Source organism: Myotis nattereri (assembly GCF_964212035.1).
Source record: "Myotis nattereri genome assembly, chromosome: X".
Classification (NCBI taxonomy): domain Eukaryota; kingdom Metazoa; phylum Chordata; class Mammalia; order Chiroptera; family Vespertilionidae; genus Myotis; species Myotis nattereri.
Window position 1 is genome coordinate 92357596 of NC_138078.1, and position 22242 is coordinate 92379837.

At 42.1% G+C, this 22242-nt stretch overlaps 1 protein-coding gene across 1 annotated transcript; it reads right to left on the reverse strand.

Annotated features, from left to right (window-relative positions):
* Positions 1–395: 395 nt before the first annotated feature.
* LOC308512149 (nuclear RNA export factor 2-like) lies at positions 396–6619 on the reverse strand. Its single transcript, XM_081081972.1, has 9 exons — positions 6407–6619; positions 5575–6023; positions 5396–5454; positions 5176–5291; positions 5039–5081; positions 4407–4479; positions 3680–3862; positions 800–860; positions 396–665 (listed from the first exon to the last, which is right to left on the reverse strand). The coding sequence occupies exons 2-9, from the start codon at positions 5673–5675 to the stop codon at positions 621–623; spliced, it is 681 nt and encodes a 226-aa protein (XP_080938098.1). The 5' UTR covers positions 5676–6023; positions 6407–6619; the 3' UTR covers positions 396–620.
* Positions 6620–22242: the final 15623 nt, after the last annotated feature.

Genomic DNA, 22242 nt, shown 5'->3' on the forward strand with positions numbered 1-22242 from the left:
TTGTAAACTTGTTCATAGAATGGCCTTTGAAAACATTCAGGTGATTTGGAAGGAGTAAAACATATGAGTCCCCTCTTCCTTCCCTCACAGCCCTCACTAAGCAGTAGGCATTCCTGGCAAAACCCTTTGTTCCAGGTTCCAAGTCTGCATCCGCAGGCCTCCAAATAGAGCATCTCACTGACTCACACTGTCTCCGAAGGGCAATCTCTGGAAGTACTGTGTGTCCATTCTTATTAGAATCTATTGACAAACTGCCCATGTAGTCAAGACTGATGCATCTGCTAGAGATTGCCGGAGTGAATGGGGGAGCTGAGGATGGAGAGCGAAGGGGCCTTTCAGTCCTGGACCCATTGCTCATGGTTGGGCACAGGAAGAGAGATCCAAGACACATAACATAGAATGTGTAACATCACTCTTTATTATGAAAAAGAATAAAACAACAGCACAACCACAGTGATCATGAATGGGAAGAATAAACAGAACAAATGACACTTCAGGTGGTTAGGTAACTTTGGCTTCTTGGTCATCCAGGCCTCCAGGCCCAGTCATGGGTATGGCCTTAGGCAGGAGAAAAGATAAATGATGTGCATGAAGACAAAGATGACATCCAAGAGCTCTTTTTAAGAGGTTTGTTTGAATGCCTCCTCTGGGATCTTGCCCTGGGCCTGGAGAGGAGGAGTCAAGGTGTCAGAAGAGCCAGCTCCCTGAGTTTTATTCCAGGGCACCAGCCTTCATGTTCTTGGCCTCCCCAAAGGCCCAGAAACATCTATCTTTAAGCCACTTGATGCCCAGACCTCACCTTGAATATAGCGAAGACCTGAGCAGCTTTGATGTAGTTCCACTCATTGTCCTCAAGGCACCTGGAGTGGGAGAAGATCAGGTGATCTCCATTAGTACCACAGTACAGACACGCTGACCATGCAATTCCACCACTAAACCTATGCCAGTAAATCTTTGCTGGGACACATGTACCAGAACGAGCACTATGTGCAAGGAGGAAGAAAGACCTAGTGAAAACCAAAACATCTGTCACTAGCATTCATTCCCACTAGAATCCAAAACAGAAAAACAGAGTTCTTCAAAAGAACAAGGGAGCTTAATATATATTGATAAAGATATTCAAGAAAATAACAAGCCCTAGCTGGTTTGGCTCAGTGGATAGAGCATCAGCCTGTGGACTGAAGGGTCCCAGATTCGATTCCGGTCAAGGACACATGCCTGGGTTGAGATTCGATCTCCAGTGGGGGGCATGCAGGAGGCAGCCAATCAATGATTCTCTCTCGTCATTGATGTTTCTATCTCTCCCTCTGCCTTCCTCTCTGAAATCAATAAAAATATTTTTTAAAAATAAAATAACAAATGAAAATTTAGAAAATATGTTTTCAATGGTATTTTATAGCATTCACCATTTTAAAGTGTACAATGCAGTACTTTTTAGTATATAACAATAATGTGCAATAATCACAAGTATCTAATTCCAAAATATTTTCATTACCTCAAAAAGAAACTCCTTAAGCATAAGAGATCACTCCCTATTCCACCCCCTTCACTAGACCAGGGGTGGGGAATGTCCAGTCAGAGGGATGTATAAGGCCTGAGAAATCATTTGGTCTGGCCCTGCCAAGGTATTAGGAGTTAATTAAATGTTTGACCAATTTTTGGCTAATTTTTAAGTTGATAATTTTGTATGGCCCATGAATGATGTTATAAATATCCAAATGACCCTTGACAGAAAAAGGTTCCCAGCCCCTGATACAGAACCTGGCAATCACAAATCTGTTTTCAGTATCTATGGATTTGACTGTACTGGACATTTCATGTAAACAAAATCACACATATGTGACCTTTTGTGACTGGCTTCTTTCACTTAGTGTAATGTCTTTGGCATGACATAGGTTTGTCTATGGCATGACGTATATAAAAACTATGTTCTTTTTGTGACTGAATAATATTCTACTATATGGATATACCATATTTCTTCATTCATTCATGATCTAAATGACATTTGGGTTGTTTCCACTCTTTGGCTGTTAGGAGTAATGCTGCTATAAACCTTCCTGTACAATCTTTTGCATGAATGTATGTTTTCATTGTTCTTATTATTTACTTAGGAGTCAGATTGGCAGTTCATATGGTAACTCCATGTTTAACATTTTGAGGAACTTCCAAAAAGTTTTCCACAGTGAATGTTCCACTCTATATTTGTACCAGTAATATATGAAAATTCTAATATCTTCACTTCCTTATCTACACTTATGTTCCATTTCACTCAAAAGCCATCTTAGTGTGTGTATGAAGTGGTATCTCCTCCTTGTTTGACTTGAATTTTCCTAATGACTAATGATGATGAGCATATTTTCATGTGCTTGTTGGTCATTTGTATGCCATCTTTACAGAAATTTTGATTTAAATCATTTCCCCATTTTCAAATTGGGTTGTCTCTTTATTGTTGAGTTAGTGTTTTCAGATATTCTGGAAAGTATACCTTATCAGATATGAGATTTGTAAATATTTTCTCCCATTCTGTGGGTTGTAGTTTTATTTTCTTGATAGTGTCCTTTGAATGCACAACAATTTTTAATTTTGATAAAGTTCGATTTGTTTATTTCTTTGGTTGCTTGTGTTTTAAGTGTCATACATAAGAAACCATTGCCTAACTCAAGGTGATGAAGTTATATACCTATGTTTTATCCTAAGAGTTTTCATAGCTATAGACCTTACATTGGGTCTTTGATCCATTTTGAGTAATATTTGTACATGGTGTTTGGTAAGGGCCAAAAGTCATTTTTTGCATGTAGATATACAGGTGTTCCAGCTCAATTAGTTAAAAAGACTATTTTTTCTCAATTAAAAATTTTTGGCACCTAATTGAAAATCAATTGACTATATATGTCATGGTTTATTTCTGGACTCTCAGTTCTATTGCATTGACTATATGTATAACCAAATGTTAGTAGCATTGTAATCTTGATTATAGCCACTTTATAGTAAGCTTTGAAATTCTAGAGATTGAGAATTATGACTCCTCCAACGGTATTCTTCCCTTTTACTATTGTTAGTATTTTAAGTACACTGCATTTCCATGTGAATTTTATGATCACCATATTAATTTCTTGAAAGGAACCACTTAAAATTTTGATAGGAATGGTGTTGGATCTGTGGACCAGTTACCATCTTAACAACACTAAGTCTTGCAAATCATAAACATGGCATGTCATTCCTTTTTTTTTTGGTCTTACTTAATTCATTCCAAAAATATTCTGAAGATTTTAAAGTGTAAGTTTTTCACTACTTTAGTCTTATTTTTTAATTCTATTATAAATGAAATTATTTTCTTAATTTCATTTCAAGATAGCTCATTGTAGAACATAGAAATACAAATGATTTTTGTATATTGATCTTGTACCCTGAAACTGCGCTAAACTTGTTTGTTTATTCTAATAGTTTCTAGGTGGGTTCCTTAGAATTTTCCATATACAAGATCATGTCATCTGAGCATTACACTATTTTTAAAACTCTTTCCATATCACCATGAAATTAGGATACATTGTTCATGGGCCTACTATTTTTGGAAGCAAAACATCAAAATGCTTCTTTTTCCAAACTGCCTATGGGTTTCCATTATTCAGCCCCACACTGCCTGAAGTACCTCTTACCATTGAGCACCCCCAATACTCACTTTTGAGACCACTGCGGTTTCATGCCAGACTGGATGGAGAAAATCTGCACCATTTCCTGCTGCTCCTGGGAGAGGGTGGGCCCAGTGCTGCAGGAGGGTGTGGGCACTGGGATGGAAATTGCCCTCTGAGTCTCATCCAGGGTGGCATCCCTCACAAACAGCTCATCATTTACGATTAATATACTGGAGAAAAATGATACCTCAGACAACTGATGGATGGACAACCCCACACCCTCAACAATGATCCTGCTTCCATTGCCACTCAGCAACCAGATTCCTCCTATACCCACCTGTATCTGCTGCCCAGATTCCTTGCCTGGTAGCTCTGCCACTCCCACTGAGCCAACACTTAGAGAGATTGTCTACCAGCTTCACTAGATTGTTACCGCTAACCCCATTACATTTACTCAGTGAAACAGCCCACGGGAGAAGACAATCTAATCCCATTTTCAGAGGAAGACATAGGTCACAGAGAGGGTCATGTGATTTCACTCAGGTACAAATCTAGTGAGTGTTGGCGTCATGAAGAGAACCTGAAAGAAACCTGAAACACTTTCAGTGTTCTAACTCCAGAGCCCAAGCTCTTAACCCCTTTGCAGGACTGTTCCTTGGATCAACCTGCTGGCTTCCCACAACACGCAGAAAACCCTGAGAACATGCACTGCCACATTCCCACAGCCTGAGCCCAGGTTGGGCTATATGTTCCCACCCAGAGCATAACACTCACCTGGAATCGCTGGCAGGGGTAGTGATGAAGGTCCGGGTGAAGGCACGCACAGAACCCTGAGACTTTCCTTCCACTTCAACAACAAACAATAATACCTCCTTAGGGTCACACATGCTTCACACACTCACTCAGCATTCCCAAGTCAGGGTGGGACTGCATACTCATGCCCAAGGAGACAACTATTTTCTGGGAGTCAGGGTGCGAGGAATAGGGAGGGCAACATTAGGAGCAATCTGCTTCCACTGAGAAGGAACCTACCATGTCCTGGGCCTGGGACAACCACTTCACTAGTTCATTTGATTCATTTTTGGAAGCTACCCAAGGGGTGTGTTTTATTATCCCCATTTTGCAAATGAGGAAAATGAAAGGTTAGATAATGGACCTATGTTTGCACAGTCAGGATCTGGGATGACAGCCATCAAACCCCACATCTGTGTACCCATCACCCCAGCTATAGGCATGGATGCAGGTCAGACCAGGCTAGTTTGGGGGCAGTGTCTGGAGGCAGGAGAACATGGAGGGAATATTAAGAAAAGGGAAGGAATGAGGGAAGCTGTGAGAGTTCTGAGAGGGAGCCCAGCCAGGAGGAGGGAGCAGTGGGGGACCTGGGGAGGGGACCTACATACACTCACCTTCCTTGAACACTCCATGGACACAGAAGCAGAGCATCCTTTCCTAAAAAGTAAGGGCATAGGTGCTCAGTCTACACTGACACCTCCCACCACCTGCATCTTTCTGGGCCTGTCCCAAGGAGGAAGAGGTTGCTTACCGACTGCAACCACATGTCCACCAGGAAGGAGTTGAGATCATGCTGTGTTTTGGGAAACACACAGAGAGAGCTCACAATGTCACGGTTTGTATGTTTCAGCAACTGAAAACGCAGGTCTGTGAGGGAAGTACAGCAAAGGTCAATGTTGCCACTCCCTGGGCCCTATGACTGACCCTTCATGCCCCCTTTCCCTGCCCAGTCTTCCCCATCCCACACGCACTGGGGTCCTGGAGGTTCTTCATATTCCTGTTATCCTTGAAGTACTCAAACAAGCTGCTTCTAGGAGAAAAAGAATAGGATGTGGTTGTCTGTTCAGTGAGGGTGTTTCCATGAACTGGCAGGTTTCTGCTGGGGAGACACACCCCCGCCCCAAATAAGAGTGTGAACTGTGATACTCACGGGGCTGCGATGTCTTGGATGAAGGGAATGGTCAAAGAGAAGCAGGCCTCATCATGATAAGCACCGAGGAGATTCTGTCTGTCTCCAGTGTCATAGATCATGTAATATCTGTGAGGGAACAATGAAGAGTGTACCTCTATGGAATTGTCCTCAAAGGGGACTTGAAAACTCTCAGGAACAGACCTGTGCTTGGGTGGCCTGGACTGTCCAAGCCCTCCTCATTCTTGGTGGTCCCCAGGGTACTTACTGCTGCACGAATTGCGCAACTTGTCTTTTCATAGCATCTGATCTTTCAGAGCTTTCCTAGAATCAAAGACATTTGAGACCATGTGGCTGAAAGCCTCTCTTACAATAGCCCAAATATTGTTCTTCCTTACCTTTGTTGAGGGACTTATCAAGTGGGGTCTGTCAATGTCAGTGGCAATTTGTGGGGGCAAATCCTGGCCATCCTGGAGAAGGAAAGATAAGTTAGCAGTGAAGACCAGGAAGGTGGTCTTGGATGATTAGCGGAAAGGATGTGCCAAGGAGATGGTGAAGGTCAGAGGTCTGTAGTAATAGTTCCCTGGAAATTCCATGGGCAAGATTCCAGTGCACATCGGCATCTTGAGGTCCTGGAAGTCTCTACTGTTTTATGTAACTTCTGAGTGTGTGTGTGTGTGTGTGTGTGGGCACATTTTTGCAGAGATCATTTCATGTGTTTATCAGAAGCCCATGTCCCCCACAATGGATAAGGCTCTGATGTAAATATGTAATCTAAGCAAGACATAAAGGGCTTGAGGGCAGGTGTGGAGGTTGTCAATGTAAGTAAGAGATGATGACTGTAGGCACTTACCAAGCGTAACAAGTTGGGGAAATATTTCCTGATGGCGCTGTCCAAATGCAAAAATAGAAAAAGTGGTTGACAGTTTAGATTGCAATGCTGTAATTTACTTAAAACATTGATGGAATGAACAGAAACAGGTGTTCTGCCCACGCAGAATCCCCTTTGCCCTCCTCAGCCTCAGATTTCAAGGCTTCTGGGTCCATTTCTCTGCTGAGCACTGACCATCTGCCATATGGAATCCCTGAAACACAGTCTCCTCACCTCTCTTCACACCTTCACATTCATATTACCTCCTTTCCTTCCTGCGCCCCTCGCCTTTTCCCTCCTTCCCTCTCTCTCCCTCTCCAGCCTCCTGGTTAACTCCTGCCTAGAGGGCCCTGACTCCTTCCCCACTGCCACAAACCACAGCATTTGGAGCCCAGACTCCAGAGCTTCTTCTCCCTCCCTGCCTCCCTTTCCTCCTTCCAGGCCACCACTGATGGCTGCAGAGAGAAGAGGGAATGGGGTGGGGGTCCAGGGCTCTGCTACTTCACTGGGGGTCCAGCATCCTGCCATGAACAGCACATGCCCCGAGGATGGCTCAGTACTCTGGGGCAAGGGGGTGATGGAGAGAAGGATTAGGAGACAGGGAGTGGAAGGGAGAGGGATGAAGACAGAAAGAGAGTAAAGATAGGAGCAGAGATTGGAAGACATCGAAGTGTAGAGACAAAGGAAAAACAGAAAGAAAATTAAAGGAAAGGGAAAAATGTTCTGCCCTGGCAGTGGGGGTGGGGTCAGAGAAGAAGAAAAGAGGAAAGGGATATGGCTCCCCTGCAGCAGCTCTTTCCTCCATCTGCCCCTGGCTGGCCCTGGGTCTCCAGATAGGAATGGAAAACATGCACCTATTGGCATGATGGCCATAGGACTCTGGTTGAACCTTTATTACCTGTGGGAGCTCAATGTGAAATGGGATGGGAAATGCACCACCCACAGGATCTTTCCAGAAAGGGTAATGGGTCAGTCCCCAGCTGAACATGGGGTCAGGAGTCTGTGGACCCTTCTTATGCTCACAACCTTCTCTCCTCATGGCTCCTGTGCATCTGTGCCTGTTAGTTGGTTCCTTATCTGAGCAATCTTACCTGTGTAAGGCTACCCAGGGCTCCTCTGAAGGACCAGGCAGATGATGTGATGTCTGGATGGAGGACCGCTGACCCGGAGAGGAATGCCCTTCTGTCTCCTTAAACCCCTCTGTTCTCTGCCTTCCACTGCTGCCTCAAAAGGTCCTCTGCTCACTGCTAGTGACTCACTTCTGACCCCTTGACTAGGGAACTCTGGATTCTACCAAAGATGGCCCATCCCTGGTATCGCACTAAAGAAATGAATGGGGCCTGGGACCTTGGCATGGGGTGGGAACATCCCCACGTCAACCTGGGATTTGAGGGGAAACCCTTTACATGCAAGGGAAAGAAGGTATCTCCCAGAATAGATTGGGGATACTCTGTAATCTCAGAAACAGGAAAGACTATCTCAGCATGAGTCTGGGTGGAGGAAGTTTCTCAGTCCAGATCAGCAGTATCTGCCTCAAGGCTCAACAGTCCTAGTCCTGGGTAGTGGTGGAGCCCTGCATCCTAGGGCTCATTTTGGTGGGACTGCCAGAGAAAACTAGATGCAAAGTCAGGAACCAGACCCCAGACCCTGAGAACAGGTGAGCACATCAGAGGAAGGAGAGGAGACCTCTTAGCAGATGTGAGGGACATAGAGAAGAGAAGGTGGGGCCTCTAGTTCTCCCAGAGGACCAGGGCTGCCACCATCTGCGATATGGCACTGTCAGGGGTAGTCCATGCTGTTAGGAGTCTAAGGATCCCAGGAATGATGAGAGGGGCTCACACTGACCTGATATAGGTAGACTGGCTTTGGAAGGTGTCACACAAAGGGTTCCCTTCCAGCCACAGCTCTTCAAGTTTCAGGCCTTTGATCTTGTCCAACTCCCAGGTGGATTTCAGCTGAGAAATATGGGTAAGAAACTGAAGAATAGTCCAAGGGAAAAGGGACATCCCAGCCCCTGAACCCACAGCCCACTCCCCTCCCTACAGGTACCTTTGCTTACTTCCTGTCATCACTCCAATAGCCACTAGCACCCACTCTCAACCCATCTTTGATCTGTCCCTCTTCTTACCTCATTTTTGGAAAGGTTCAGGATCTTGACTGTGGGTGCCATCTGTACAATATCAGACAGGCCATCCAGTTGGTACAGTTTGTTGTTGCGCAAGGTCAGGGACAACAGCTTTGGGGAAGAGGTAGAGTGATGCTTACTATGTAGGACCTCAGAGACAAATCTGCCCTCTGTCCCATCTGTTACACCCCCTACCATAACACCAGCACTGGGTCTAAGGCCTCACCTCAGGGAAATTCTCTTTAATGACCTGCAGGGTTGCAGCCATACAGTTTCTCCGATTCAGGATTATATCAATATCAAGGTGTGCAAATCCTTCAAGAATGTGAGAGTGGGGAATCACAAGGCTGACAAGGGTCCAAGAGCACCACCAACCCCTCCTTCATTACCATCCTTAAGTCTCCCTCCAAGGCAGAAATCTCTGCCCTCATCTGCCCTAGAATTATTGCTGTCAGTAGTACCTGGGTCATAGAGGAAACTCCGGAGGTCAAGAGCCTTCTGAGAGACATCATATCGTTTTCTCATGGCTAGCTGCAGAGGGAGATGGAGAGAGAGCTCTGAGGCTGTGGTGTGAACAAGGAAATTGGAGCTGGAGGAGGAACAAGTGGGTCTGAATGTGGGCATACATATGCCTTGAGTCTGCATTACCTTTAGCTGTTCCATTTCTTCTGGCGCCAGTTTATCCCGCACAGAGTAGGGTGCAGCAGAAGTATTGACAAAGATAGCTACCTGCAGGAAGAAGAGTCTGGGTTAGCACCAGGAACTCTAGTCCTTCAGAAGGTGACCAGCACTGCCTGTCCTCTTGCCCCAGGACTAAGTACAGATAAAGACCACGACACACACCTTGCAGTTTTCCTCATCACAAATCTTGTAGCTGATGTTCTCCAATGCATAGGCAGCGCGAGCATCCTGGACAAAGAACTGGGCCCTGTTTTTCACGTAGTGAAACTACAAGGATTGAAAGAATAGTATCAGAGGCCAAGGGCCCCAGGTGAGCCAGGTCTCTCCCCATTTCCTATGCCCCTCATGTGGTTTCACTGTCCTCTCTTACCTCCACTGGAGTGAAGGGTACACTGCAATGTTTCTGGATGGAATCCATTAGCCATGTCTTTTCATACTTTCTTCCATAGGGAATCTAAGGGTCAAAAGAAGGCACAAAGATAGGAGAAACAACATGAACTAAGCTTGGAGAATGACCCAACACAGTGTTCTTTCCCAACCTTCCACTCAGGTTGTTTTTGGTTTGTTTTGTTTTTTTCTACTCAGCTTTAAAGGGCTTCTAAAGAAGGGACCCTGGGCATGATTTCTTATCTTTGTTCAAAATGTGGATTTCCTAAACCATTTTTCTTCGTTCAAAATCTCTCCTCCAAGTAATGCATGTAAGGTGTTTAATGTGGTCTTCCTTTTATAAGGTTCCAGGATATCCCATGTAGTGCAGAACTTGCCATGACACTCACTATGATCTTGAACCATCTCTCTGTGGTTTCATCTTGTGTGTTCTCCATTTCTCTTTCCAGATGTTTTCTGCCTCTCCACACAGTAACATCACTACAGCCTTCATTATGCAATTTCATTCCCCTTTTGTTGTGTTGGACGTCATAGGGAGTGCTGCAGGCGGCGATGGGAAGTGAAAAGAAAAAGAGTGGCCATGAATGCTAAGAAAGTCTTCTATACATCCTTCATCTCTGACACCAGGACTATAATTAGGATTGCTCAACCATGATTTCACTTCTAATATTCTTCAGTTTCCCAGTGAGAGAATTAAAAGAAAACCAAAGGCAGTGAGAGTTGCCCAGTCACTTACTGTCTGACTTGGTACCTCTGGCCTTCGCTCCTCTTCATGTATCCATAATCCTTCAGGAGGTGTGGAGGCTGAAGCTCATATCCACCCTGTTGATAATGATGGGTCTGCTTTCCAAAATCACCTTGAAAAGAATCCCGATATTTCTCTCTTCCTTGAGATGAGCTATCACCATCATTGTCTTCTGAAACAAGGAACAAAATTACAAGTTTAGAGACACGTCTGTACTCAATAACCATGTTCCACATCTTAGGATAACACCATGGCAGGGCAACAAAGTACTACCTGTCCTAAGAGATCAATCCCACAAGCCCCAGAAAGGAAACACCTCTGCCTGTCCAGATATCTGACAGATGGTGCTATCAGGGGAGAAATGGTACAGGATGAGGAAGGAGGAGCAAGAGCAGGAGGAGAGATAGGAGGAGAAAGAAGTAACTGTGTGAACCTTTTAATATGGTGCAATTTTTTTCTTTGTTTTTATTTTTATTTTTCAGAAGTTTGACTATGATGTGGGTGTTGCTATATTTGGGTTTATCTCTTTTTGTATTTCCTCATCTTCTTAAAATTGAGGATTTCTGTCTTTTGACCAATTGGAAGAGTTTTCAGCCATTATTTCTTCAAGTATTCTTTCAGCTCCATCTCCCTTAATTTATTCCTGGACTCCAAATGTTACAGTTTTATTTATTTATTTATTTTTGTTGTTGTTGTTATGACTCCACTGGTTCCTGTGGTTCTGATCTTTTTCTGTTGTTGTTTTCAAGCCCATGTTCTCCTTATTCTCATTGGATATTTTTATTGTTATATTTTCTAGTTCCCTGAGTGTTTCCTCTGTTCCATCCATTCTGCTTTGAGCCTATTCACTGAGTTATTTATTTCAGTTATTATATTCTTCTGTACTATAATTTTCATTTGGTTCTTCTTTATACTTTCATTTTCTTTGCTGAGACTTTCTATTTACTTGCCAGAACTTTCTTTTTTTCCCATTTAAGCGACTTTCAGTGATTTAAGGATGTTCAAAATCACTCATGTAAAGATTGTTTTGATGGCTGCTTTAAACTTATTATCAAATAACTCTGTCATCTCTACTATCTCAGTGTTAGTGTTGATTATCTTTTTTATTCAGTTTTAGATCTTTCCGCTTCTTTGTATGAATAATTTGATAATTAAAACCTAGAAATTTTGAGCATTATGAAACTCTGGATCTTTTTCAACCGTGTGTTATCTGGCTTTGCTTTGATACTGCTCTGGTAAGGGAAGGTGAGATGCCACCTCATTACTTCAAGAAGAGAGTAGAAGTCCAGGTTCCCCACTTGGCCCAAGGTCTGTAGGTGTGTGTGTCAGGGGAGGGGGATGGGTATTCATTATTGTTATGACATTGTCGGAGTTCTGGCTCCCTGCTATTCTTATGCCAATATCTCCCCATGTGGAGGGATAGGTCTGCCTTGTTTCTATTTCTTACGGTTTCCACTTACATGACACAGGACTGACTCCCACCCGGGCTGGCTCCTACCCAAGACTGATGCCCGCCTGGCTCAACCGGGACTGGGACTAACTCCACCCGAACTGACTCCTGCCCGGAACTGACTCCCGCCCTCCCAGCGTGGCCAGGACAGGGACTGACTCCCGCCCAGCATAGCTGACTGGCAGCCACCGCAACCCAGCACTGACTTTAGGTCTGGTCGAGCTTTAGGTCATAAAGGTCATTACACCCTGGCTATTTATTATATAGGATTGGAGATTGTAGTCACAGGTATGTACATAAAATGACTTGGTTATATTGCACTCTGTATTCACTCCTAGGAGTTGTGTTGCTCTCCATCCCTCGCCACACATATACTCCAGCCAACATATGTAATTCACTATGTGGAAGAATTTGGAATTTTTTTTACCATCTACAGAAATTAGGTAGTTTCAATTGTCTCTCTCATATGTGGATTCACTAAGGGTATTTTATTTTTACCACATTCAACCGAAACAGTGTGCCAGCAGAAAACAACACTGGTGGTTTGTGGAGACAAGAAGATTACGGGAATTAGACTGTTAGAAACCAGCTTCCTTTGGGGTCTCATATTTCATATTCTCTAGGTTTGTGTGTTGTACATCCATTACTCCATATGGCCTCAGGGCCATTTATGAGTAAAAATCCATTCACTGCTGATCATTCCACGACATACTGATGACAACCAGGCCTCAGATAACTCCACTGTGGAGTCATTGCTGTCACTGTGTGGCCCACTGTTAGAACAATCCTGTAACTCACAGACTTTTAGACCTTCCATGGGTGGCACTGGCAGTGAAATTTCTATATTCTGATCTCTTATATCCTTGATTTTTAAAAATGTTATTTAATGAATATTTTGAGAGCGAGAGAGAGAGGGAGATGGATGTGAGAGAAAAATATTGAATGGTTGCCTCCCACATGCACCGCAACCTGGGATCTAACCTGCAACAAAGGTATGTGCCCTGACTGGGAATTGAACCCACAATCTTTTGGTGTATGAGATGGTGCTCTAACCAAATAAGCCACATGGGTAGGACACACATTGTATTTTTTTATTGTTGACACATTGTGATTTTTATTTGCATTTCTCTGTTGGTTAGTGATGTTTCCTTCTATTCCTTGTTTGTGGTAGTTTTTCAAAAAATTAGGAAATGGTGTTGAATCGTGTGAAATGTTAACAGCTGACATCAGCATCTTCTTCCATACACCCATTTTTCTTCCATTTTCTATGGGACTGGTAACAATAATAACACATATTCTCCCCTTGCTAAACACCGGCCATTGTGCTAAGTTCCTGGCCTAGTAAAGCTGAGACACTCATGAGGCTTATTGAGTCACAGGTATTTCTCCAGGGGCTTTCAGTGTAGTTCCATATATTAACTCAATTCTCACAATTACCTCATGACTTAGAGACTGTTACTAGCCTCGATTTAAGGACAAAAATTTATCTGAGTCAAAGATACTTGACTTGGACCATAGAATTTATCATTAGGATTCAAACCCTGACTGACCAAGCTGACCTGAAATTCTTTGCCCAGAATGTGTGACTCTGTGTTAGGGCTGCAGTATGCCCTGGGATGAGACTCACTCAAAGGCTCTTAGGCAGTGATAGCTACAGTGTCTGGGACCAACTGGGACCAAGATGCCTAGAACTCCAGCCGTCTGTCAAAGAGACCCATCATTGCACACAGTTCCCCTGTACTGCCTCTCTTTTCTCACACTCAATGGGAACTATTTTTAACAGGTGCAAGGTGGCACCTCACTGTAGCTTTGATTTGCATTTCCCTAATAGCTAGTGAATTTAAATACCTTTTCATGTATCTGTTGGCCATTTGAATGTCTTCCTGGGAGAGGTGTCTGTTCAGGTCCTCTGCCCATTTTTTAATAGGATTGTTTGTTTAGTGTTGAGTTGTATGAGTTCTTCATATATTTTGGATATCAACTCCTTGTCAGAGCTGTTATTTGCAAATATTATCTACCATTCGTTTGGTTGCCTTTTTGTTTTGTTGTTGATTTATTTTGCTGCGGAGAAGCTTTTTAGTTGGATATAGTCTCATTCATTTGTTTTGGTCTTTACTTCCCTCCCCTTGAGGTCAATTTCAACACTGAATTTTAAGGTAGTTCTCAGACTTGTTTAAACAATTCAGCCACATGAAGAGATTGAAATAATCACTAGCACCAGCCTACACCCACAATAATTAAAGCAGAATAGGGGTCAGATCTAGCCAAACACATTTTTAAACTCTCCACATAACTGCAATGTGCAACTGAGGTTGAAAACCACTGTGTTAAAATACCAGCTTTTGGGTTATGCTTGCCATATGTTCCTAGGAATGGTTGCCACTTCGTTTTGCTAACTTTCGACTCAGTGTTGTTTTGGGAGCTAGTGATTGCATTAGCTTAGATAAGAGACTGGCGAACTATGGCTCATAGTCCAAACCTGATGTGTGGCCTGATTTTTGGAGTCTGTAAGACAAGAATGTTTTACATATTTGAATGTTTGAAAAATTAAAATAATAATGTTTGAGAAGTGAAAATTATTTGAAATTCAGATGTTAGCATCCATACATCAAGTTTTGCTGCAACACTGTTTCTATTGCGGCTTTCACTTTACAATAGCAGAATTGCATGGTTACAATAGAGACCAAAGGGCCCACAGGCCTCAAATATTTATGATCTGAAGAACAAACTTTCCAGAAGAAGTTTGTTCAGCAATGGCTTAGAGCCAGTGTCCTTAGAGCAAGTGCACAGTAACTCTGGTAAGTGGCTGGAGGTCCCTTTGACAAAGCTCAGGAAGATTTACTGTAGATACTTGTAACTTCACTGTAGGGTCTTTCCTAAGTAGTCTATTCATTCATGGCTTTCTGAGCCAGGTGTGGGAATTGAGTAAAGACCATCATTCGGCATCAATATGACTCAAGTTCCCAGATCTAGAGTGTATATATATATATATATATATATATATATATATATATATATTCTTATATTTTATTTTTAATGAAATTTATTGGGGTGACATTGGTTAATATGATCATAAAGGATTCATGCGTGAGTTTCTATGTTATAAGATCTGTATATTGCACTGTGTGCTTCCCACCCAAAGACAAATCATTTTCCATCACCATATATTTGGCCCCCTTCAATCCCCACAACAACAGCCCTTCCCTCTGGCAACCACAACACTGCTGTTTGTGTTAATGAGTTTCAGTTTTATATCCCACATATGAATGAAAACATATGGTTTTAGATTTTTCTGACTGACTTATTTCACTTAGCATAATATTCTCAAGGTCCTTCCATGTTGTTGCAAATGGCAGTATTTCATCGTTTCTTATGGCTGGGTAGTATTCCATTGTGTGTATGTACCACCTCTTATTTATCTAATCCTCTATCACCAGAAACTGTTTGTTTCCATGTTTTGGCCACCTTGAATAGTGCTGCAATGAACATAGCGGTGCATACAAGTTTTTTCAGGAGAGAGATTGCTGGGTCATATGGTAGCTCTATTCCTAATTTTTTGAGGAACCGGCAGACTGGTTTCCAGAGTGGCTATACCAGTCTACATTCCCACCAGCAGTGAATGAGGGTTCCCTTTTTTTCCACAACCTCTTCAGCACTTATTATTACTAGTCTTGCGGATAATAGCCATTTTAACATGTAGTAGGTGCTATCCCATTTTAGTTTTTATTTGCATTTCCCCATTTGCTAGTGAGGTTGAACATCTTTTCATATATCTATTGGCTGTTCATATTTCTTTTAGGGAAAGGTGTATTTTCAGGTCTTCTGCCCACTTTTTGATTGGATTGTTTGATTGGTGTTGAGTTTTTACGTGTTTTTTTTAATATTTTGGAAATTAAACCTTTATCAGAGCTACTGTTTGCAAATATCATCTGATTGGCTGCCTCTTTGTTTTTTCAGTTTCTTTTGCTGTACAGAAACTTTTTAGTTTGATATAATTCCATTCATTTAGTTTTGCCTTTATTTCCCTTGCCTTTGGGGTCAAGTTCATAAAATGTTCTCTACAACCAAGGTCCATAAGTTTGTCACCTAGATTTTCTTCTATGTAACTTATTGTTTCGGGTCTTATGTTTAAGTCTTTGTGATCTATTTTGAATTAATTTTTGTACATGGGGACAAACTATAATCCATTTTCATTCATTTGCATGTGGCTTTCCAGTTTTCCCAGCACCATTTATTGAAGAGACTATCTTTACTCTAATGTGCATTTCTGGCTCCTTTGTTGAAAATTATCTGTCCATATTCATGTGGTTTTATAACTGGACTCACTATTCTGTTCCATTGATCTGTGTATCTGTTTCTCTGCCAATACCACGCTGTTTTGATTATTGTAGCTCTATGATAGAATTTGAAGTCAGGTAGCGTGATACCTCCAGCTTTGTTCTTTTTTCTCAGGATTTATTTGGCTATTCTGGGTCTTTTGTGGCTCCATACAAATCTGATATTACTTTTTTGTTCTATTTCTTTTAAAAATAACATTTGGGGTTTTGATGTGGATTGCATTAAATCTGTATATTGCTTTGGGTAATATGGCCATTTTAACTATGGTGATGCTTCCAATCCAGGATATTTTTCCATTTTCTTGTGTAGTTTTCAATCTCTTTTAATAATGCTTTGTAGTTTTCAGTACATAGGTCTTTCGTGTTTTTTGTTAATTTTATTCCTAGGTACTTTAATCTTTTGGTTGCAATTGCCCAATGATTGTTTTTTCATTTCATTTTCTGAAGTTTTGTTGTTACTAGACAGGAAGGCAATGGATTTTTGTACCTTAATTTTGTATCCTGCAATTTTAATGTATATGTTTATTGTTAATAATTGTTTTTGGTGGAGTCCTTAGAGCTTTCTATATACAAAATTATGTCACATGCAAAAAATGTGAGTTTTGCTTCTCCCTTCTCTGTTTGGATGCCTTTTATTTCTTTCTTTTGCCTTATTGCTCTGGCTAGGACTTCCAGAACTATGTTGATTAAGAGTGGTGAGGGTGGGTGTCCTTCTTTTGTTCCTGATTTTAGAGGAAAAGCGTGCAGTTTTTCACCATTGAATATGATATTAGTTGAGGGTTTATCATACATGGCATTTATTATGTTGATGTACTTCTATTCCTAGTTTATTAAGTGTTTTAATCATAAATGGATTTTGTATCTTATTAAATGCTTTTTCTGCATCTATTAATAAGATCATATTATTTTACCCTTTCTTTTGTGAATATTGTGTATTGAATGATTGAGTTAGGCATGTTGAACCATCCTTGTGCCTCTAGAATGAACCCCGCTTGATTATGATGTATTATTTTTTATGTACTGTTTTATTCCATTTACTAGTATTTTGTTTAGGATTTTTTCATTTGTTTTCATTAGAGATATTGGGCTGTAGTTTTCTTTCTTCTGTTATCTTTTACAGGTCTTGGTATCAGGGTTATATTGGCTTCAGAAAATTTGTTAAGAATTATTGCCTCTTCAATTTTTTGGAAGAGTTTGAGAAGGATAGGTTTTAAATCTTCTTTGAACATTTGGTAGAATTCACTGGTGAAGCCACCTGGGTCTAACATTTTTGGGAGAGGTTTTTGATGGTTGTTTCAATATCCTCACTGCTGATCAGTCTATTTAGATTTTCCAGTTATTCATGATTTAGTCTAGGAAGGTTATCTATTTCTAGGAATTTAGCCATTTCTTCTAGTTTATTGAATTTGGTGGCATTTAGTCTTTAATAGTATTCTAGTATGATTCTTTGTATCTCTGTGATGCCTGTGGTGACTTTAAATTTTTATTTTATTTGTATAGGCCTTTCTCCTTTTTTCTTTAGTAAGTCTAGTCAGAGGTTTGTCAATTTTAGTAATATTTTCAAACCAGCTGTTTGTTATATTAATTTTTTGTATAGTCCTTTTGTTTTCTATTTCATTCAATTATGCTCTAATTTTTATTATTTCCTTTCTGCTGTTTGGATTGCTTTTGTTCTTTTTCATGTACTTTAAGATGTCATGATAGGTTGTTTACTTAGGATTTCTCTAGTTTCTTGAGATAGGCTTATAATGATATAAACTTTCACCTTATTTCTACTTTCACTACATCCCAGACGTTTTGATATGTCGTATTATCACTCTCAATTGTATCCATATATCTTTTGTTTTTGAAAAAGTCTTTATTGTTGAGAGTATTACATATGCTCCTCCCTTTTTTCCCCCTATTGCCGTACTCCACCTAAATCCCACCCCGCCCCAGGCCTTCACCATCCTATTGTATGTGCATGTGTAATGCTTATCCTACATAATAAAAGGCTAATATGCAAAGAGACCAAACAGAGGAACAACCAGAACAACCGAACAACCAAACAACCAGTCGCTATAACATGCACTGACCACCAGGGGGCATGTGTGGAACATGGCGGGCATCAGCTGTGGCAGGATGGTGGAGCAGATGAGTGGGGGCACCAGACCAAGGTGGGGTGCCGGTCGCTGTTATCGGGGTGACCCTCTAGTGGTTACCGAAAGTTTTTTGCTCCTATGTGCCGCAGTCCCACCTGGCACTCGCATCTGACGCTGGTGCCAGCCCCACTCGCACCCACTGCCAGTGCCAGAGCCACCGCTAGCACCCACCCAGCATTGGCTCCGATCGCTCAGCACCATCAGCAGGTGCGAGCTGCAGCTGTCGGCCCTGATCGGCCTTCAGGGTTTCTCCACCTCCCCCTGCTCCTGAGAGGTGATTGGGGCAGCAGCCGCAGCTCTCACCCACTGATGGTGCTGGCCCTGCCTGCACTTGCTGCTGGCATCAGCCCCAATCGCTTCACGTCATCAGTGGATGTGAGCAGGGCCAGCGCCATCAGCGTGTGGAAGTGGCGGTGGCGGGAGGGGGGCTGCCAGCAGACAGGGGATCAGGGGCTGTGGCAGGAGGGTCTGGGCAGGGGCACACAGGAAGGGCTGAGACCCACTCCTGTGCCCACCACAGCCTTGCAGCCCACAGTTCCTTTCAAGGTGCATGAATTCGTGTACTGGGTCCCTAGTATGCATATAAGTTCATTAGTTAATCTCTTCCTCTCCCTCTCCTCCCCTTGCTTCTGAGATTTATCAGTTTGTTCTGTTTCCTTGACTATGATTGTATTTTATTCATCAGCTTATTTGTTCATTAGATTCCTTGTTCATTTATTTTAATTTTTAGATTCAACTGTTGGTAGATATGTATTTATTATCATTTTATTGTTCATATTTTTTATCTTTTTCTTCTTTTCTTAATAAAGACACTTTAACACTTTGGTGGTAATGAACTACTTTACATATTTCTCACCTGTCAAGCTCTTTATATGAACTTCAATTCTAAATGATAGCTTTGCTTTGTAATCTTGGTTGTAGATCCTTGCTTTTCATCACTTTGAATATTTCTTGCCATGCCCTTCTGGCTTGCAAAGTTTCTGTTGAGAAATCAGCTAACAGTCGTGTGGGCACTCCTTTGTAGGTAACTAACTGCTTTTCTCTTGCTACTTTAAGATTCTCTCTTTATCTTTAACCTTTGGCATTTTTATTATGATGTATCTTGTTGTGTGCCTCTGTGGGGTCCTCTTATCTGGGACTCTCTGTGCTTCCTAGACTTGTAAGTCTGGGTTTTTTTCCACCAGGTAGGGGAAGTTTTCTATCATTATTTCTTCAAATAGGTTTTCAATTTCTTGCCCCCTCTCTTCTCCTTCTGTTACCACCATGATGTGAATGTTGGTACTCTTAAGGTTGTCCCAGAGGCTTCTTATACTATCTTAATATTTCTGGATTCATTTTCTTTTTGCTGTTCTTATTGGGTGTTTTTTGATTCCTCATATTCCAAATCGCTGATTTGATCCTCTGCTTCATCTATTCTACTGTTGATACCCTGCAATGTATATTTCATTTCAGTTAGTGTACTCTTAATTTCTGACTGGTCTTTTTTCATGTCTTTGGTGTTCTAAGATCCTTGAAATTTTCGCTAAGTCCCTTGAAGCTCTCAATAAGATCCTTGAGCATCCTTATAAGCATTGTTTTGAAATCTATATCTAGTAGTTTGCTTGCTCTAATTTCATTCAGTTTTTGTTTTTGATTTTGTTTTTGTTTCTGGGAGGTTTCTTCTCTTCTTACATTTGTTTCATGTTTCTTTGTCTCTGCATTTTGGTTGCCTTTCTGTGTTTGTTTCTACATATTAGGTAGAGCTGCTGTGTCTCCTGGAATTGGTAGAATAGTCTTGTGTAGCAGGTGTCCTGTAAAGCCCAGTGGCTCAGCCTACCCAGTCAACTGAACTGGGCATTCTAGGTATGCCCCTGTGAGCACTATTCTGTTGTAAATAAAAGTTGAGCTTTTATTGCTATTGGTGTCACAGGGAAGAATTTACTCACAGGTCAATTAGCTGTGAGGACCAGCTACAACTATAACAGAAGAGCTGCTGTGCAAGAGATACCCCTATCAAACAGTACTTACTTCAGTGAAGCTTTAGTGCTCACCTAGTCTGCCCCTTGTGTGTGTTACTCATGGCTGTTGCAGAGTTGTAGTCTGGCATCATCTGCGGCTATGCAGGTGCACTGGCTCTGGGGACTCCCGGCGGGTGCAAAGGCAGCCACTGTCTGTGCCTTGCCTGGGTGCACCTGACACAAGCTACAGAACAATCTGCATATGGCTGCTTCTTCTGTTGGGCTTAGAGGTGTCCAGGAGAGGCAACTGTGAAGCACGGCAGGTTACTGCCAGTGCCTGACCTAGGGCCACTTATTGAGAGGCATGGGGAATGCTGAGTCCAGCTGCTACTTTTATATGAGATTTTTGGAAAGTCTGAAGCCTGAGCCAGGACAGGCCATTCATATAGAAAAGCCACTGCAAACAGCTTGGGTGGGGCTGCAAATTAGGTGGGCTGGTATCTCAGGGATTTACCAGGGTGGAGTGAGCAGCATGGGCTAGGTTGATAAAGACTCAGATATGGTACCTGCCAGTCAGCTCTGTGGATCAGGGAGGTCTCAGTAGAGGAATAATGACCTCTGCAAGCACTTTTGTCTGGGAGAAAGCTACCCTTCCCCCACCCTCCCAGTTCTTGCACTAATGCCAGACAATTTAGTTCCTCCCCAAATGTCCCGGGATCCTTTCAAGCTGCTGCTGCAGTGCTGGAGCTCAGAGGGAATGAGTCAAAGTCCATGTGTGGGCCCTTTAAAAGCAACTGTCTGGGTCTCCTGCTGCCTCCATGTTACTCAGCCACCATCCCCGCTGGTTTTCGCAGCCCAAAGTTATGGGAGCTTCTCTTCCTGGCATTGAAACCCTGGGCTAATGGTTCTGGGATCCCTTTCTCTTCACAGTAGGCCTCATCAGGCAAGAAATCCTTCCCGATTAAAAATACACCACACCTTGGTGTCAGACAGGCTGTTCCTCACGTCTACCCTTCTTATGAGTCTCAATATGATTTCTTCTTTAATTCTATATTTGTAGCATTTCCATTCAGTCAGATTTAAGGTGGCTCTGCATGGTGGTTGTTCTGTAATTTAGTTGTAATTTTGATGTGGTTGTGGGAGGCTGCAAGTAGTGCATTTATCTATACTGCTATCTTGTTTCCTACCTTCTCTATATATCTTTTGATCTCATCTTTAATTTCCCCTTTGACCCAATCACTTTTTAGTAGTAATTGTTTAATCTCCATGAATTTGTTGGTTTCTTTACTTCCTTTTGGTAGCGGATTTCTAATTTCAAGGCATCATGTCAGAGAATATGCTTGGTATAATTTCAATCTTCTTGAATTTGTTAATGTTAGTTTTGTGACACAGCATATGGTCTATCCTTGAGAATGTTCCATGTGCACTGGAGAATACTGTATAATCTGATCTTCTGGGATGAAAGGTTCTCTAAATGTCAATTATGTCCATTTGGTCTAGTGTTTCATTTAAGGCCAATATTTCTTTATTGATTTTCTGCTTGGTTGATCTATCTAGAATTGTCAATGGAATATTAAGATGCCCAGACATGGTTGAGTTTTGATCTGTTTCTCCCTTTAGTTCTGAGTCATTGTTTTATATATTTCACTAGAGGCCCAGTGCACAAATTCGTGCACAGGTAGGGTCCCTTGGCCTGACCTGTGATCAGGGTCGATTGAGGTGGCGGGAGGTTGGCAGGGGGTGGGGTGTGGGGGGAGAGGCCGTGGAAGGTTGACTGGCCAGGGGGAGGGGCTGCAGGAGGTTGACTGTGGGAGCACACTCTCCACCAGGGGGCAACTCATGTGTTGAGCATCTGCCCCCTGGTGGGTCAGTGTGCATCATAGCGAACAGTAAACCTGTCATTCAGTTGTTTAGTCGTTTGGTTGCTTAGGCTTTTATATATACAGATTGTTTTGTGGTTGGGTGCATATATATTTAAAATGTTGTTTACTTGATGTAATGTCCCCTTTTATCAT

Excerpts from the sequence above, each read along its gene's own strand:
- LOC308512149 (XM_081081972.1), bottom strand. The coding sequence starts at position 5,675 with ATGATCTATGACACTGGAGACAGACAGAATCTCCTCGGTGCTTATCAT. Across the intron at positions 4,480-5,038 it reads CCATGGAGTGTTCAAGGAAG|TGGAAGGAAAGTCTCAGGGT; the intron begins GTGAGTGTATGT and ends TTGTTGTTGAAG. Across the intron at positions 3,863-4,406 it reads ACCCCTGCCAGCGATTCCAG|TATATTAATCGTAAATGATG; the intron begins GTGAGTGTTATG and ends ATTTTTCTCCAG.